Source organism: Oryctolagus cuniculus, chromosome 15 (assembly GCF_964237555.1).
Source record: "Oryctolagus cuniculus chromosome 15, mOryCun1.1, whole genome shotgun sequence".
Taxonomy (NCBI): Eukaryota; Metazoa; Chordata; class Mammalia; order Lagomorpha; family Leporidae; genus Oryctolagus; species Oryctolagus cuniculus.
In genome coordinates, this window is record NC_091446.1 from 6,491,606 (window position 1) to 6,507,773 (window position 16,168).

A 16,168-nucleotide genomic window follows, 5' to 3' on the forward strand; every position below is an offset into this window, starting at 1 on the left:
ACCTGTCGCTCACTGGGCCTTTGAGAAGCTTCCCGAATGGGTCCTGCGGGCCTTGGCCTGGCACACATTTCCCACCTCGTTCTCCCCTCCCGTCCCCACCAGCGCAGTGACAGTGGCTCAGTCTGCCCAGCACCTAGAAACAGGGTGCAGACGCCTGGGGCCCTGCGGTTTGGTTTCCTCTCCTTGTATGTGATGCTGGTGCAGGCAGGGACGTGGGCTTGACCCCACCAAGCTTGTAAGCTGCTCCTGAGGTCACCTAATGGGGCCCCGCAGACGGTGCCTGGGAGCCGCACTGATCGTCCCTGGTCGTCTCTCGGGTGCGGTGACTGACTGGTCGTCCTATTCCAGTTTATTCTGGGGTCTGAGCCCACGGAGCTGGCAGGACAGGCGCCGCCCTCCCCACCTACCCTGCAGGTGCGGCTGCCTCAGGTGGCCCAGGGGATCCCCAGGTTATACCCCTGCCCCCCATGATGGAAATGGCCGACCCGCAGGTGCCGGGGCTGTCTGTGGCTCTGCCCCCACCCACCACACCTTCTTCTCCCCACAGGTATCCGCCCCCAGATCATGAACGGCCCCCTGCACCCCCGCCCCCTGGTGGCCCTGCTGGACGGCAGAGACTGCACCGTGGAGATGCCCATCCTGAAGGACCTGGCCACCGTGGCCTTCTGTGACGCGCAGTCCACGCAGGAGATCCACGAGAAGGTGGGCCGGGCCCCGGCAGGTGGCCACAGCCGGCCGAGGGAGGGGCGGGCCCTGACTGCTCTGCCTCCCGCCGCAGGTGCTGAACGAGGCCGTGGGCGCCATGATGTACCACACCATCACCCTCACCAGGGAGGACCTGGAGAAGTTCAAGGCCCTCAGAGTGATCGTGCGGATCGGGAGCGGCTACGACAACGTCGACGTCAAGGCCGCCGGCGAGCTAGGTGAGCTGCCCGAGCTGCGCCGTGTGCTCCGGGGGGAGGGCTCCGGGGAGCCGGCCAGGCGTGGCTGGCCAGCCCATCACAGACGCCGCAGGTAGGCCCTGCCGCCCTTGGCACCCACAGCAGCGGGAAAGCAGGACGAGCCTGCGGGCACGGGGGACCTGTCCAGCTCCCTGGGGGACAGGGGGCCTTTGACAGTGGCCGTCCCAGGAGGCAGTGCTCATCCTAGGGCGAGCAGCCCTGGGGGTCAGCACCGAAGCAGGTGGACCCCCGCCCACCCCCCACCTGTCCTGCTGGAGACCCCTGCCTCCAGGATGCTCCTCGCATCCCTGAAAGTGCGTGTGCACAGACACACACACCCCGCAAGGGCTCTGAGGCTGTCCCCGTGGGGCACCGAGTGTTGACGGAGGCAGCAGGGGTCCCAGGCAGAGAGCCTTGACGCCCGTCTGAGGCTCCTCGGGGCCACGTGCCTGCTCTGCCTGGAACCCGTCACCTGCAGGCCTGGGGGCCGTGTGTTCCTGCGTGAGCAGGGAGGCGCCCCAAACTCATGGGGCGGTACCTCAAGAGGCCAGGAAGCCAGCGAGGCCCTGGTGGACGTAGAGGCAGCCTGGCCTTGGTGCAGCCCCTCCTGGGGTCCCAGAGCTGCAGGGCCAGGCATGGGGACACGTGGCGTGGGGGCCCGCGCCGGCGGGGATAGCAGGATCCAGGGCTGCCTCACAGGGGCCCTGCCCTGCTGCCCCGGAGGTCCCCTCCCAGGCGCTCCACTGTCACGTGCTGCCCGTGGCTCACGGCGGGCTCTGGATCTTAGGAAGGGCCCCACTGCACCCTGGCCCTGTCTGGCAAACATTCGCATTCTTCCCCCAGTCATACGGGCAGCAAGGGCCGTGAGTGCCGGGCCCCTCCTGCCTGACTCCAGGGCCCTCCTTGGGCATAGCCCTCGTGGCTGCGCCTCCTGCGGCCCCCGGCCCCCACCCCTTCAGAGTGTCCTGTGCCCTAGTGACCTCTCAGTAACCATGGAGGGCTTCCTGGCTGCGTCCTGCCAAGGCAGGGTGGTGCTCGGGCCGCAGCCGGATCCAGGTATCCATCAGGCTACAGGTGTTTTTAGTTCAAAAACTGAACACCATCAGCCCAGCCCAGCCCAGGGGCCTGTGGGCCTGATCTGGGTCCACCCTGAGGAGTCTCTGGTCTCCTGCGCCTCCCGCCTCGGGCCTGGCTGACTCCGCCAGGAGCTGGGCTGGGCGTGAGCCAAGTCCTTGCACAGAGATGCTGGCATCCGAACCGGGCACCGGTACCCTCAGTGATGCCCTGGGCCTCCCCCAGGGCACCCAGCCGGGCAGCGGCTGAACAGGGCCCTGCGCCCCACTCCCCAACCCGGCGGCAGCGGCTTCCCGCTCAGGGCGGCCTGAACGTGGGGCTTGCTCACCGCGGGGCCTCGCCTTGGCTTTCCAGGGATCGCCGTGTGCAACATCCCATCTGCAGCCGTGGAAGAGACGGCCGATTCCACCATATGCCACATCCTCAACCTGTACCGGCGGAACACGTGGCTCTACCAGGCGCTGCGGGAAGGCACGCGGGTGCAGAGCGTGGAGCAGATCCGCGAGGTGGCCTCGGGGGCGGCCCGCATTCGTGGGGAGACGCTGGGCCTCATCGGCTTTGGTACGTGCCGCTGCCCGTCCCTTCCCTGGGCGTTCGGTGGCCACTGCACGGGAGGGCAGGCCAGGGGCTGACGGGGACAGGCAGTTTATCCCGGGGTAAGGCAAGGAGAGGGTCTCTCGCTGGCCAGGGTGACTCAGGAGGGTGGAGGGCACAGCTGTGGAGCCACAGGCAGGCTGGTGTTGAGTGGAGACCTGGACGGTGGCCGGGGCCCGCTCCTGCAGGCCCCCAGGTGCCGGGCTGGGTGGCAGCAGGGTCTCACTGGAGTCAGAGGTGGGACAGGAACCTGTCGCGCAGCAGCTGTGGGTTGTTGGGAGAGCCGGGGCGGGCCTCGGTGGCTACAGTCATCTACACCGCAGCAGGCCTGGCCCCCCTGCCCACAGGGGGTCTCCACCACTTGTTGCTGTGGACTGTGATCCAAATACCCCTCTTGGCTTTGAGCAACTCGGTGGCCTCTTCCGCCTCCGTTTCCCGATCTGGCAATCACTTAGGACTCGGGAAGGCACGAGAAGTGCTTGGGGTGTGCAGTGAGGTTCTGGCCTCCAGAGGAGACCCCGCGCTGTCAGTCCACGTCTCCCCTTTCCCACCCCGCGCAGGGGACCCTGGAGGGCACTGCGACCCATGTGGGAGGAGCTGGATTCTCCCAGGAATGCCACCCCGCCTCCCGGGAGCTGAGCTTCTGAGCCCAGGACACTTGGGGACCATCTTTCTTTTCTTAAAGGCAGAGTGGCAGAGCGGAGTCTCCCGGCTGCTGGTTCGCTCCTCCAATGGCTGCAATGGCCAGGGCTGGGCCAGGAGGAAGTTAGGAGGCAGAAACTCCCTCTGGGTCTCCTGTGAGGGTGCAGGGGCCCGCGTGCTTTCCCAGGCACATTAGGGAGCGGGCTTGGAAGTGAGCAGCCGGGACTCGAACCAGAGGCCCTGTGATGCCAGCGTTGCAGGCCCGAGGGGATGCAGTGCCCCCTGCTGGTGGCCCGCTGTGCTGCTGGGACTTTTTATTCATTTTTATTTGAAAGGCACAGAGACCTCCCATCCTGATTCGCTCTCCAGAGGCCCACAGCAGCCGAGGCTGGGCCAGGAGCCTAGGACTCCCTGCAGGTCTCCCTTTGGTAGCAGAGGCCCAAGCACTTGGGCCCTCACGGGCGCTCCCCTAATGACATCCGCCGTGATCTGTTGCCGATGGCCTTGAGGCTGCTGTGGGCATATCCGGGCCTGGCAAGCGCAGGTCTCACCCTTGAACCAAAGGCTGATTCCTCACGGCTGATGGGTATCAGGCCAGGGGGCCGTGGGCACCTGGCCCCGCGTATGCCCTTAGACAGAACTGACGCCCTAATGGACAAGCCTGCAGTGCAGACAAAACGCGGAACGGTCAGCAGGATAGCTGAGGTGGAGTTCACTAACTCTGGTGCTCTCAAGTCCTGCGGAGGCCAGCCTGGCCTCGGCTGCCGTGCCCTGGGCTGGGGCCTCGGGCCAGTGCCCTGGCCAGCGCGGGCAGAGCGGGGTGCGGCGCCACCCAGGAGCCTGGGCCGGGCGCGGCGGGCAGCCGCGGACGCACTCACCTGGACGTTCTGTTTCCGCACAGGTCGCACGGGGCAGGCGGTTGCTGTTCGAGCCAAGGCCTTTGGATTCAGCGTCATATTTTATGACCCCTACTTGCAGGATGGGATAGAGCGGTCCCTCGGCGTGCAGAGGGTCTACACCCTGCAGGACCTGCTGTACCAGAGCGACTGCGTCTCCCTGCACTGCAACCTCAACGAGCATAACCACCACCTCATCAATGACTTCACCATAAAGCAGGTAACCGCACACGCCCGCACCCGGCGCTTGTGGCGAAGCTGCGTCACTTGCCGTGGGAACCCGAGGGGAAGTGCAGTGGCCGGGGGGCACAGCTGGCGGCCACCATGCAGAAGCAGAGGCGGCCTGTCCCGCCAGCGCCCTCTAGGGGACAGCCGGAGGCCCACGCCAGCAGCTCTGCTGTGTGGCGTGGCTGCGGCTGCGTGCACCTAACAGGCTTGGCGTTCCCTCCACAGATGAGGCAAGGAGCCTTCCTGGTGAATGCGGCCCGCGGGGGGCTGGTGGACGAGAAAGCCTTAGCCCAGGCCCTCAAGGAGGGCAGGATACGAGGGGCGGCCCTCGACGTGCACGAGTCGGAGCCCTTTAGGTGGGTATGCGCTGGCTGGGCCGGCCCTGGTGCACACCATGTGGCTCCAGGCCTTTCCCCCGGATCCTGGGGTCACACAGGCTGGGAGGCTGGGGACCGTGTGGGCGGGGTCCGCTCAGCCCTCTAACCGTGCCCATCTGACGTCCACGCAGCTTTGCTCAGGGTCCACTGAAAGACGCCCCGAACCTCATCTGTACCCCGCACACGGCCTGGTACAGCGAGCAAGCCTCGCTGGAGATGAGAGAGGCCGCCGCCACCGAGATCCGCCGAGCAATCACAGGTGAGCCCGCCCCACGGCGCCACCGCCTCCCGTCACCCCGCACTGCAGGGCAGCCGCAGTCCCCCTGGAGTGGCCAGCGGGGCATCCCGACGGCTCTCTGGTCGGGGAAGAGATGTGACTCGCTGTGATCTCACTCCAGGTCGCATCCCGGAAAGCTTGAGGAACTGTGTCAACAAGGAGTTCTTCGTCACTTCAGCTCCTTGGTCAGTAATGGATCAGCAAGCAATTCATCCCGAGCTCAATGGCGCCACATACAGGTGAGGACCAGGACTGGCGGTCCAGCGACAGCCTTGGGGACAGAGGCCGAACTCTGGAGGAGTCCTTAACCAGAGTTCATGACTTCAGGGAGACAGCTGCCAACGGGAGTTACGGCCTGGGAGCAAGTAATTGATGTTCCTGTAGCCCTGGGCACAGGGGCCAGCAGACAGATGCTGGCGGGGCTGCACACACCAGAGCCCTCGCGCCCACGAGACTGAGGGGCAGGACCCCTGCACGGGCAGGCGGGCCTACCCCGATGCTGCCACCGCTGGGCTCCACGGGAACCGGTAGATCCGTGCGTGAAGCCAGGCCAGAGCAGCCTGGACTCCAAGGCAGCATTGTCTCTCTGCCCTTGGCACACTCGCATTTGGGCGCTGCAGGGCCTGTCCTGTGCGCCGTGGTGCTGCGTGGCATCCCCAGCCTGCCACTCACGTGGGAAACGCAGAGTGTTTTGGCTTCCTTTCCATACCGCGCGGGCCCACCTTTTGCCCTGATGAGAGCACTTTTGCAGGAGTCACAGCTGGAGCCCTGCACAGCCTCCCCCACTCAGATCCCCCCGGGTTCTGTGTGACCTTTGCCTCATTCTGAAGCACCCGTCTTCAGTGTGTTCGACCACACCGAGCCCCACTTGCGCCAGAGCCGTACGTTCTCTAGGTGGCTGACGCGGCAGAGCCCATGACCCCCGTGGCAGTGAGCCCCCGTCTCAGCGCGCAGAGGCAGCAGGCAGCACCCCTGTTCGCCTTTCCTCTCCCAGGCCACGGGAGTGCAGCTTCAAGCCTCCCGGTGCCACCAGCTCCCAGCCTCAGCTTGTGGGGTGGCTCCCAGGCACAGGGTAGTGGCTTTCCCTGTATCCGCATGGGGGTGGGGTGCAGAGCGAGCGGCTCTCAGGAGCCCCTTTGGGAAGGACACGAAATCCCAGCTGTGAGGCCTGCAGCTGCCCAGCACCTTGGGGGGAGGGTTCTTCACTCTGACTCAGTCCCTGACTCCATGCTCAGTCATTAAATCACAGGGCCTGGGAGTCTGTTTTGCACAGTGTGGTGGTTTTTTTTTTTTTTTTTTTTTAAGATTTATTTATTTATTTGCAAGTCAGAGTTACACAGAGAAAAGGAGAGGCGGGGAGAGAGAGAGAGATCTCCCAGCTGATGGTTCACTCCCCAGTTGGCCGCAATGGCCAGAGCTGCGCGATCCGAAGCCAGGAGCTTCTGGCACTCCTGGGATGCCGGTGCTCCAGGCCGGGGTGCCAACCTGCTGCCCCAGTGCGTTTCCCATAGGTTTGCTCAGATACCATTCCAGTGGTCTAAAAGCTACAGAATCAGTGGTCCAGTGTGTTTGTTTATAGCCGAAGATTTCCTTCCTCGCTTTGTTTGCTGTGCTCCTCATACCCCAGAGAGAGAGACCAGAGCTGCCTGCACTGCACTAACCGCAAGGGCCGTTTTCTGTGTGCTCCGCAGATACCCGCCAGGCATCGTGGGCGTGGCTCCGGGAGGACTTCCTGCAGCCATGGAAGGGATCATCCCTGGAGGCATCCCCGTGACTCACAACCTCCCCACAGTGGCCCACCCCTCTCAAGCTCCCTCGCCCAACCAGCCCACAAAACACGGGGACAATCGAGAGCACCCCAACGAGCAATAGCAGAGAATGCAGAACGGTGATCACTCAGCTACACTCGGGACCAAGAGACAGTGAAACACACATGAACTAAGAAAAGGAATTTGACAGTCTTTTTACCTGATTCTGGACATACGCACCATTGACGTTGCAGTGTTAAACCACAAGAGCGAGAAGACGGAAGACGCCGTCTGCTTACGGAAGCGTGGAAGAGACTAGCACGTGACTTATTAACGACCAACTTCTGTTATTGTATGTTAAGTTTTTCATCTGTGCATCAAATCACAAAGAATAAATAGAGCTTTTTCCTTTATCAGTTCCTTGGGCGCGGCAGGCCCTGAGCTCCTTGCTCTAGAATGTTGCATCAAGAGTTCCAAACATCAAAATAAAAATATTAAGAGGAATCCCCATCCTGTGACTCTAGTCCCTTCGGTCTGCAGGGGCTCATTACCTCTTTTTGCTAATAGGAAGATTAAGTCCTACCAGATGGGGAGAAGACTGTCTGCCTGTGTTAGACGGAAGACAGAGAAGCGGCTCTCAAGTCTGAACTGCAGACCGAGCGGGCAGGTGGGCTGTAAGTTCAGTAACACCCTCTGATGATGCAAAAAAGAAAAAAAAGTATTAAGTTTCACAAGCTGTTTGTACTCAAATATATTTTCTCAGTTTCAGATCCTCAGCTATTTTATTGAGTGGAAAGTCTTGAACTGAAAGGGTTCAAGAAGAATAATGTTGCATTTCCTTATGTCTCAGGAAACACTTTTTATGGTAACTTGTCAGATTGTCTATGAACAAACCCACTTTTTTAGACATTGATAAAGTCTTCTTTTCTTCACGTGATATTTTATACAAGAACACTTCAGATGTGTTATTAGATGTGACTGATTTTAACAAATCCTATTAGATTTGTATCAACTAGTTACATGTTCTACTCATAGTCTTTTGTGAATCATTGCCTTTTTGTTGAAAGATGGCCTATTTTGAGCCTTTGTATAGGTACATTCCTGTTTTTGTGACAAAAGAAAAACTTTAAAACTGTCCCAACAGAAAATTAATGGCTATCAGAAGTATGTTTTTGTTTTAGTGTGAGTTCCCGTTGCTGTATTTGTTTATTGTAAAGGTGGACATTTAGCGTTCAGTGCAGTTTTCAATAAAAAGTAATGAAAATTTCTGTTCTGAAATTCAAGTACATCTCACCCATGTACAAAGTTCTTTGCTGGAGATGTTACAACCAACAACTGTTACCGCAGGGTTGTATCTGCTTATTCCATTACCAGACCTCGCGACAGGGCATTTAATGGAAAAATCAAATCATGCCATCCATGAGAGGAACTAAGTCAACTCAAGAAACAAACCTGGTCAGCTTTTAAGAGTTTTGATTTTAAATTACCAAAAGGAAAATTTATCTGGCTCAAGCATTAATTCAGGAAGGGAAATGAAACTTTTTTTTTTTGCCAACAACCTTGACAACTGTGATATTTACCAAGTGTTGTGAGCCAACTGGTATCAGCCATTCTCGTCAGTTAAGAACTGGGCTCTTCCTTAAACAGCATTAAATCCTTTTTGTATTAGTGGCGTCTGCAAGTGTGAAGTCAGTTTCCCAATTCAAGCATTAACTCCCTCCGAGCCTCTTGTAATCCATGGTGCCACCCACCTGCCTGTCCTGGTCTCCTCACTGCGACCCCAGTGCTGCCATGGGAACAGTGGCAGCCAGACACCCACACTGACCTGTTAGCCCAGCCCGCAGATCCAACCCTCAGGCCATGAAAAAAATCCCCAAGCATCTGTGCCCTGCCATCTTTCATTTAATTTGAGAGTCTGGGACATGAGCTAAGAATCAACAGGCAGGTTCAAGTCCATGGTGCACCTGGGCTTTAATTAGATCTCAGTTGTTGAAACAGTCCTTTGGAAATGACTGTATATACAAATTGACTCCAAGGAAGAAGAAAACAGGTCACAACAGAAAATACCACATTGTTTTCACCCTAGAAAAATAACCATAAGGTTAAGTCCATACAATTCGGATATTATCCTCCAGAGTCAATCAAAAGACATTCACATCTGCCACCGAGCCGTGTAATAAAGGGACTTGGAGACTATTTGGGGACAATAATTATGGCTGTTTCATGGTTCCACGGTTCAAGAGCTTAATGTAGCCTTCGAACAGCCAGTCTGCTGTGAAAGCCACTTAAAGCCCCTTATCTGTCTGGAGCCGAAGAAATGGAACCATCTATGTAATTCTTTCCCACAGGGAAGAATGCTATACCCATCAAACTACGTGGTCGGGGTCACTCGCTGATCATAAATAAATAAATAAAGAGGGCGCTCAGGGGAACACTCAGCAGACCACGACACACAGGTGGAAGCTGAATAGTGAGCCTGTGGCAACGCCAGCTCAGCGCAGGGCCCCATGACCAAATGCTGTTCCCTCCACCTCTTTGGCTTCAATTGGGAGGGCAGACTTTGCTTAGCTGGCACTTGGAACAGCAGTTCTGCCCGCTAATGGAGATGAGAGCCTTCTAAAAACTACTCCTCAAAATGAAAGCAAACCATATGGAGTTCATTTATAAGAAAAGTTAAGATTTACCATTATATCAAAATTCATTTACATAGAATCATACTGTAAAAATAGTTTTTTTCCTGCCAGTTTTTGCATGCACTAAAAATGATCCTTTCTGTCCTGGGAATACCTTTTATTGAGTGTTGGTTGGGGGAGGATAGAACGCACGGAAGAAACGACAGCTCATGGGTACCTTTCCATTTACTATGCCAGCATCGAGGCTGAGGCTGCACATTCAATGCTATCTAAAGGCTTTCACAGCCTTTTGATCAAGGGAAGGAAAAATGGGCTGGAGGTGGGGGCAGTTCCTTGCCACATCAACAAGTCCACAAAGTGCTTATCAGGACACTAGTCTTGTGTTCCTGAGATAAGTGACATTTTTACCCAGTACTGAATGTATACCTGAAGTGGTCAAATAATACTTTTTATGAGTTTTCTTCTACCTAAGAGTATAGTTTTAACCTTAAATAAGGATGGCCACAATGAACCAACATGCAGAAATTCTCGTACTGCACAGAAATTCATCATACAATGCATTTACCACCTTAGTGCGTTTTTTTCAAATCTTTATTCTGCACTGAACTGATCAGCCTAAGCAAAGGCATGCCTTCCCAACCGGATGCACTTGGGGCAGAGGGGGATGGGAACACACAGGAAGTCAACAGCCTCTGCACGGCACGCTGGGAGAACAGAGGTGGTGGAGTGAACACATTGTGCACAATTAGGTGACCAGTGGGCCTGCTCCCTTCCCGTTCAGGGAACAAGTATAGAAGGGTTCCACTGCCCAGCGTCTGGAATAAAAACCCTCATTCTAGGTAACTTTTCCAAATAAGTAAATACCTACTGAAAAGGGGAGTATCCAAAACCTTTAAGACAAAATAATAGTAATAGAAACCAAAACCCTCTTCAGAACAAAGAAATGATGTCTGTGAAGCTCACTCAACACAAGGAAGAAAAACAGCTTCTCTTACAGTTTGTTCCTTAGAGATTTGATTTGATTGGGCACAACAGGAACTAATCAAATAAACACTTGTTTATTTTTGTGTTTTGCTGTGGGTAATTTGTACAAAAAGTTTCCCAATCTCAGAGGCGTGGTGTGAATGACCTAAGGGTTCCACTGCGGCTCTCGGGAGCGGCCTCCTGCCGCGTGCTGTCGGGGTGCCCGTGCTGGCAGGATCTGCTCAAGAACAGGAGATGCTGGTACAGCTTTTCCTAGTGCACTATTTCTTACACAACCACATGCGTTACATTTACAGACAGATTTACAATTTGAAAGGAAAAGTGTTCTGTCTTAATAAAATTAGTTTTTTTACAAACTGTAGTCCGACCACAGTCCGCCTCCTGCAGCAGCTGCCTCCTCCCGCGTGTGGAGCAGAGAAGCCTTCCAGGCAGGTGCTGCCAGGACTGTCCGCTCAGCGCGCTCTGCCGCGGCACCACACTCACTCGGTCAGCGCAGATCCAGTGCCTTGGTCTTTTCACTCATCTTCATCCTCTTCGTCTTCCTCTCCATCAGAAAGGGACGTGCAAGGGCGGATCTGTCGGTAGCGGTCCAGCCACTTCTCCACCATCTGGGTGACCAGGGGGTGATTCCGCCTCCGCGAGCTTTTCTGCATGGCGACCAGAACCCCCCCCTCGGTCACGCAGCAGTCCAGCCACTCCCTGAGCAGCTTCTCCTGCTGTTCCTCGTTCCCTAGCTTTTGGAGGAGAGAGAAGGAAGGAAAACAGTCAGGCTTCCCAGGACGTGAAAACTAGGACAGCCAAACTCCCTGCCTCGGCTCAACCTTTCACCAGTTTTGTATTAAAGAGACTTCAGTGGGAACCTTCTCACTGAAAGCTGGAGGGTAAGGAAATTGCTAAGAAGGTCCTCTGTTTGCTCTCTGAGCAAAAAGCAAATGTTCTAATAAGCTGACCCTTCCTGGCGAAGAAAACGCCCGAGAAGTCACAGCTTCAAACACACGACAAGGTAAGTTCACCCAGTGAATCACGGATGGCTGGAGTTACACAAGTTACGGATTTTTTTTCCCTCTCAATGTCATGATTATGTGTTTTCTGATGGTTATAGTATACTAAATAAAAGACCAATAACTTTATAAGAATATGGGCTTTCTGAGAGTATTCTTTTGTACACTTATGCCTAGTCTGTACCACCCTCCTACTACCCTTTAACTGTATAGCTCTCCCTGGGGCTTCTGCCACTGCCCAGGTATCTAAGTCAACCCAGAAGCCAGGGTTCCTCCTCTGGCAAACTGGCCTTTGTAGTCCCAACTCCCCAGAGTACAAGCAAAGCTGTGGCCTCATTTCCTTCCCACTACCCTCCTGCGCTGTTGCCCACCCCCTCGCAAGCCACAATGGCCCTGCAATTCCTAGGCGTTACGTCCCCAGATTCGTTAGTAAGACTCACTTCTGAGGACGCCCTAGCCCTTACCACCGTCTTTAAGTCCCCAGTCCTCCAGGTTTCCCTGTTTTTCTTCCTTAGCAGTTGAGGACAGGGCCTGAGGTTTAGTTTCCCGCTGTTTCCACATGGCAGTTTTGAATGATAAACATCAACGTCTGACCCCCCAGTTACAGCCGGTGGGAATGACTACCGCTACATACAGCGAGGTAGCTGGTAGTGCTGATCAAACCACCCGGAGGACACCACAGGCTACCTTCTCGGTAGGGACACGCCACTCACCTCCTGAGCAGAAAGAAAGTGCACGTGGAGTAGCTTCCGCTCACTGTCAACCAGCGGCAAAAACGTGATGGTGACGTCATCATCAGTATTCAAGTTAGCACCAGCACCTCGGTTGCCATAGCCATCATTCTCCATGGCAACCAAAGCAGAGAAGTGGCCCCTAGTATACCCCAGAGCAATCGGACTTTTCCAACAAAAACTCTGTTCCCACAACAAAGGCAAATACACCCCTAGAAAGAGGAAAGAAAACCAAGTGGTTGCAGGTGTCAACAGTGCTCTCCCTCTGTGTCCCCAGTCCGGACCACCCAGAACCACTCTGATCCGCCCACCAGTGGAGGGCGCAGCTGCAGACCACTCTGTACTCAGACCAGAGACCTCCGCAGTGTCCAGATGGCCACTTACCTTGAAATCGAGTATAGCCTAAAGTCTCTCCCCGGAAACTCTTGTAGTATTTTACTCCGTAAACTATGATTGGTCGTCTAAGAATATGTGCGAGCACAAAAATGTGTGTCTGCTCCAAACTCGCTCCAGGCTGCACAGAGCAAAGAAAAAGGTCTTTTACCATTCCTGAGAAATGTTTTGTAACAATCAACAATCTTCATCATATTCAATATATTCAAATATACTTTTAGTATATCTAAATCTGTTTTTAAGAAAATGTCAAGTTAAAGCTCCTTTAACTGTAAGTCCAATAAAACTGGAACAGAAGTTCCACGTGCACACAAGGCTATCATTCACTGTTAACTCGATGGAGGTAAATGTCCCCGTATACCCTCACTGCCCAGCCTTGCCCCTCAGTCTCAGGAATCACCTGCAGACAGCAAAGGATGCTCTGTGTCCTCACGTTCTGATTAAGTTACCTAAGAAGTTCTACCTGCTTCATCTTACTAGTCTGCAGCACTTTAGGAGAGCCTGAACTGCAGAGACAAAAGCTCTGTTCCTCACACACGGAAATGGCAACATCCTAGAACTGGTGAAGGCCAACACCAATACACAGGGCAACGAGGTTCACGTCTCAAAACAGTCGGCCACTGCGAACCCTGCCCAAGTGGCTCACTGACAGAAGATGCTTCCTTCTCAGGGCTCACGTGAACTTTGGTGCTTTCTGGAAACAAAGGAGGGGTCTGTTGGGCATACCTCTGAACACGAGTGTAAGGGGGACAACTCCACCCAGTTTTATTACAGGCAGGCTTCGTTTATAATCACAAAAGTTCATCCCCACATTAACTGGAAATCATCCTTGTCAATGGTGACTGGTTCAGAGTGAGCCGGACTGCACCTTTGCCTCTGTGACATGGATGCGGCCTCACCGCTGGGGGCACATTCTGAAGACTGCCCACTCTGTCCTCAGGGCATGACAGCTCATCCCCAGCATGCAAGTGCCTACTTCTGTCTCATGATCTTGGCTAAGTCTCCATCATCAGACACGGGACAGGGGCTAATCTGTAAGCTGGCAAGAGCCATAAGCCCCCTGTGCCAAGAGGAACAGAGAACAGTCTCAGACTGGAAGTGTTCAAGTCATCCAAGTACAACTTCCACACGGGAGGAGTACACACTACTCTCCCTCACCACTGAGGACCTTTTCAATGAAGAGTGTCACACGACGAGCACCCACATCAGCTGCGGCCAAGACAAGCACTAGTCTCTGACCACACTGCTCCCAACACGGTTCAGGCAAGCGTGGAAGCGCCGAGGCAGGTGGCTTGCTTTGCTCACAGAACAACAAGGCCTGAGGCGCCTTACCTGACTAGCGAGAGAGAGTATAAATGCCCAGTCTTCTTGCCACTGTTCTTCTCTCAAGGAAAAGTGTAAACCGAAGCTCTGAGAATACCACGACTCCCAATCTTTCCAGCGTGTGTAAAACCTAAAAAATGTTTAAAAAGCCCTCTATAAACAACACTTTAAACGTGCCGATAATTTTTTAATGTAATCTTTAAGCAGTTCGAGTGAGAAGAGATTTTACTAACTTCACCTGAATGAATCTGAATATATTATTCAAATTAAGAGCATTTACTAAGCAGGTAAGACACTGGAGTGCCATGCTGGAATCCCCGCTGTTCAATGCCCAACTCCAGCCTCTGACTCCAGATTCCTGCTAATGCGCACCCTGGGAACCAGCGAGAGGGCTCAAGTAGCTGGGACCCTGTCACCCATGCGGACAATCTGATTCTGAAAGTCCCTGCACAGGAAAGCTTAGCATGTCAGTGTCACAGGATCTCTCTCAGTGAATTAATGAAGCTTCCACGGAAAACAAATGAACGTATTTTACGTTTTCTAAAAGTAGACCTCTCAGCTGATTAAAAAATACTTCCCCATACTCCAGGTTACTGAGGGTATTTTTAAAAGCAGAATGCCAAGTGCTTTAGAAATACAAAGTGGATATTCATCTTTTACAACAGCTAAAAAACAAATATATTTGAATTTCTTAGCACCAATAATGAAATACATTGTTTTGAAATGCTCAAGGACAAATGTTATCAAACTTAGAAACTGTGTACAAACTGAAAGATGTATACACAGTTAACAAATTCTTGGTTCGTCTGTGAAGTCATTTTATGAATGACACAGCTAAGTTAGCCAGAAATTAAATAACTGCACTTAAAAAAACACTCCAAGAAAAGTTGTGAATAAGAGAGTTCGGTAAAACACAGTTTTAAATAATAATCATGTTCAAATAACCACCCCCACCCATCAGACCAGGACCTAAACTCGGCAGCTACCAGACTCGTGAAGAACAGACAAGAAAACCAGATCTGGCAGCAGACAATCAAATGCTACACGAAAACGCAGAAGAGTCCAGAAACTCTGACTATTATGGTCAACTAATTTTTGATAGAAGTGTCAAGGCAAGAGAATGAGGGGGAAAGTGTCCCTTTTTTTTAAAGATTTATTTATTCTACTTGAAAGTCAGAGTTACAGAAAGGCAGAGGCAGAGAGAGAGAGAGAGAGACAGAGAGGTCTTTTGCCTGCTGATTCATTCCCCAGATGGCCGCAACGGCCCTGAATTAGGCCGATCCGAAGCCAGGAGCCAGGAGCTTCTTACGGGTCTCCCACGTAGGTGCAGGGGCCATCTTGGGCCATCTTCTACTTTCCCAGGCCATAGCAGAGAGCTGGATCAGAAGTGGAGCAGCCAGAACTTGAACCGGTATCCATATGGGATGCTGGCACTGCAGGCGGGGGCTTTACCCACTATGCTACAGTGCCAGCTCTGAAAGTGTTTTGTCAATAAATGGTACTGGGACAACTGGACATCCACATGCAAAAAGATGAATTAAAACCTTTACACCTAAAACCTCAAACAAAAAATTAGCTTTAAATGGATCACAGACCTAAATTTTTAAAAATTCTAATAAAAGATAGTAAAATCATGGAAGAAAACATTGGAGTAAACGTTAGGCTAGAAAAGCACAAGCAAAAAAAAAATGTTTACATACTTTCATACTTTAATGTACCTTTAAAAGCTACTCTTAATGAAAAGTGAAAAGCCAGTCACAGAGGAAAATTGGTATAGATCATACATTCAGTGAGCAAGCGGATACATCAAGAACACCTGGCAACTCACTAACTGACACAACTCCTTTAAAAATGAAAGATGACATAAAGATATTTCACCAAAGATACATGAATGATGAACAAGCACATGAAAAGGTGCTCAATATGATCAGTAACTAGGGAAACACAAACCAAAACTGCCACGACCCGACAGTCCCACTTCTAGGTATCTAACAAATGAGAAACCAAAACTGCGTCACACAGACTTGTTTGTGAATGGTCTGAGGAGTGTTAACTGAAAAATGGGAACTAGCCAATATCCATCAACTCGTGAACAAAAACGTGGCCTGTCAGGGGAATAGCATCTGGGGACATAAAGGAGCAAAATAGGAAACATGGATGAAGCGTTAACACTCTGTGCAGAGTAAAAGAATTCAGACACAAAAGACCATATTTTATGATTCCATTTATATTTAGGATCCAGAAGAGACATTTTCAATCTTGCTTTTTAATATTTTCACTGTAATCAAATCTACCCAGGTGGCTCCGTGTATTTGTAGCAGGTACA

At 53.1% G+C, this 16,168-nt stretch overlaps 2 protein-coding genes across 22 annotated transcripts in view; one reads left to right on the plus strand and one right to left on the minus strand.

Moving 5' to 3' along the window:
• CTBP2 (C-terminal binding protein 2) overlaps positions 1–8,041 on the plus strand; it is a 124,567-nt gene extending 116,526 nt beyond the window's left edge. For all 15 annotated transcript variants that reach the window (XM_051833531.2, XM_051833533.2, XM_070057082.1 and 12 more), the window contains 8 exons: positions 548–702; positions 779–923; positions 2,370–2,576; positions 4,153–4,367; positions 4,601–4,731; positions 4,884–5,011; positions 5,151–5,268; positions 6,721–8,041. In XM_051833531.2, coding sequence (XP_051689491.1) covers positions 548–702; positions 779–923; positions 2,370–2,576; positions 4,153–4,367; positions 4,601–4,731; positions 4,884–5,011; positions 5,151–5,268; positions 6,721–6,901 — 1,280 coding nt within the window. In that variant the 3' untranslated portion in view covers positions 6,902–8,041. The remainder of the gene's footprint in view (positions 1–547; positions 703–778; positions 924–2,369; positions 2,577–4,152; positions 4,368–4,600; positions 4,732–4,883; positions 5,012–5,150; positions 5,269–6,720) is intronic.
• A 682-nt stretch (positions 8,042–8,723) lies between these two features.
• The window catches only part of ZRANB1 (zinc finger RANBP2-type containing 1), a 125,333-nt gene continuing 117,888 nt past the window's right edge, over positions 8,724–16,168 (minus strand). For all 7 annotated transcript variants that reach the window (XM_070057090.1, XM_051833527.2, XM_051833526.2 and 4 more), the window contains 4 exons: positions 13,852–13,972; positions 12,511–12,640; positions 12,109–12,338; positions 8,724–11,128 (listed from right to left, as the gene is read on the minus strand). In XM_070057090.1, the coding sequence (XP_069913191.1) occupies positions 10,910–11,128; positions 12,109–12,338; positions 12,511–12,640; positions 13,852–13,972 (700 nt within the window). In that variant the 3' untranslated portion in view covers positions 8,724–10,909. The remainder of the gene's footprint in view (positions 11,129–12,108; positions 12,339–12,510; positions 12,641–13,851; positions 13,973–16,168) is intronic.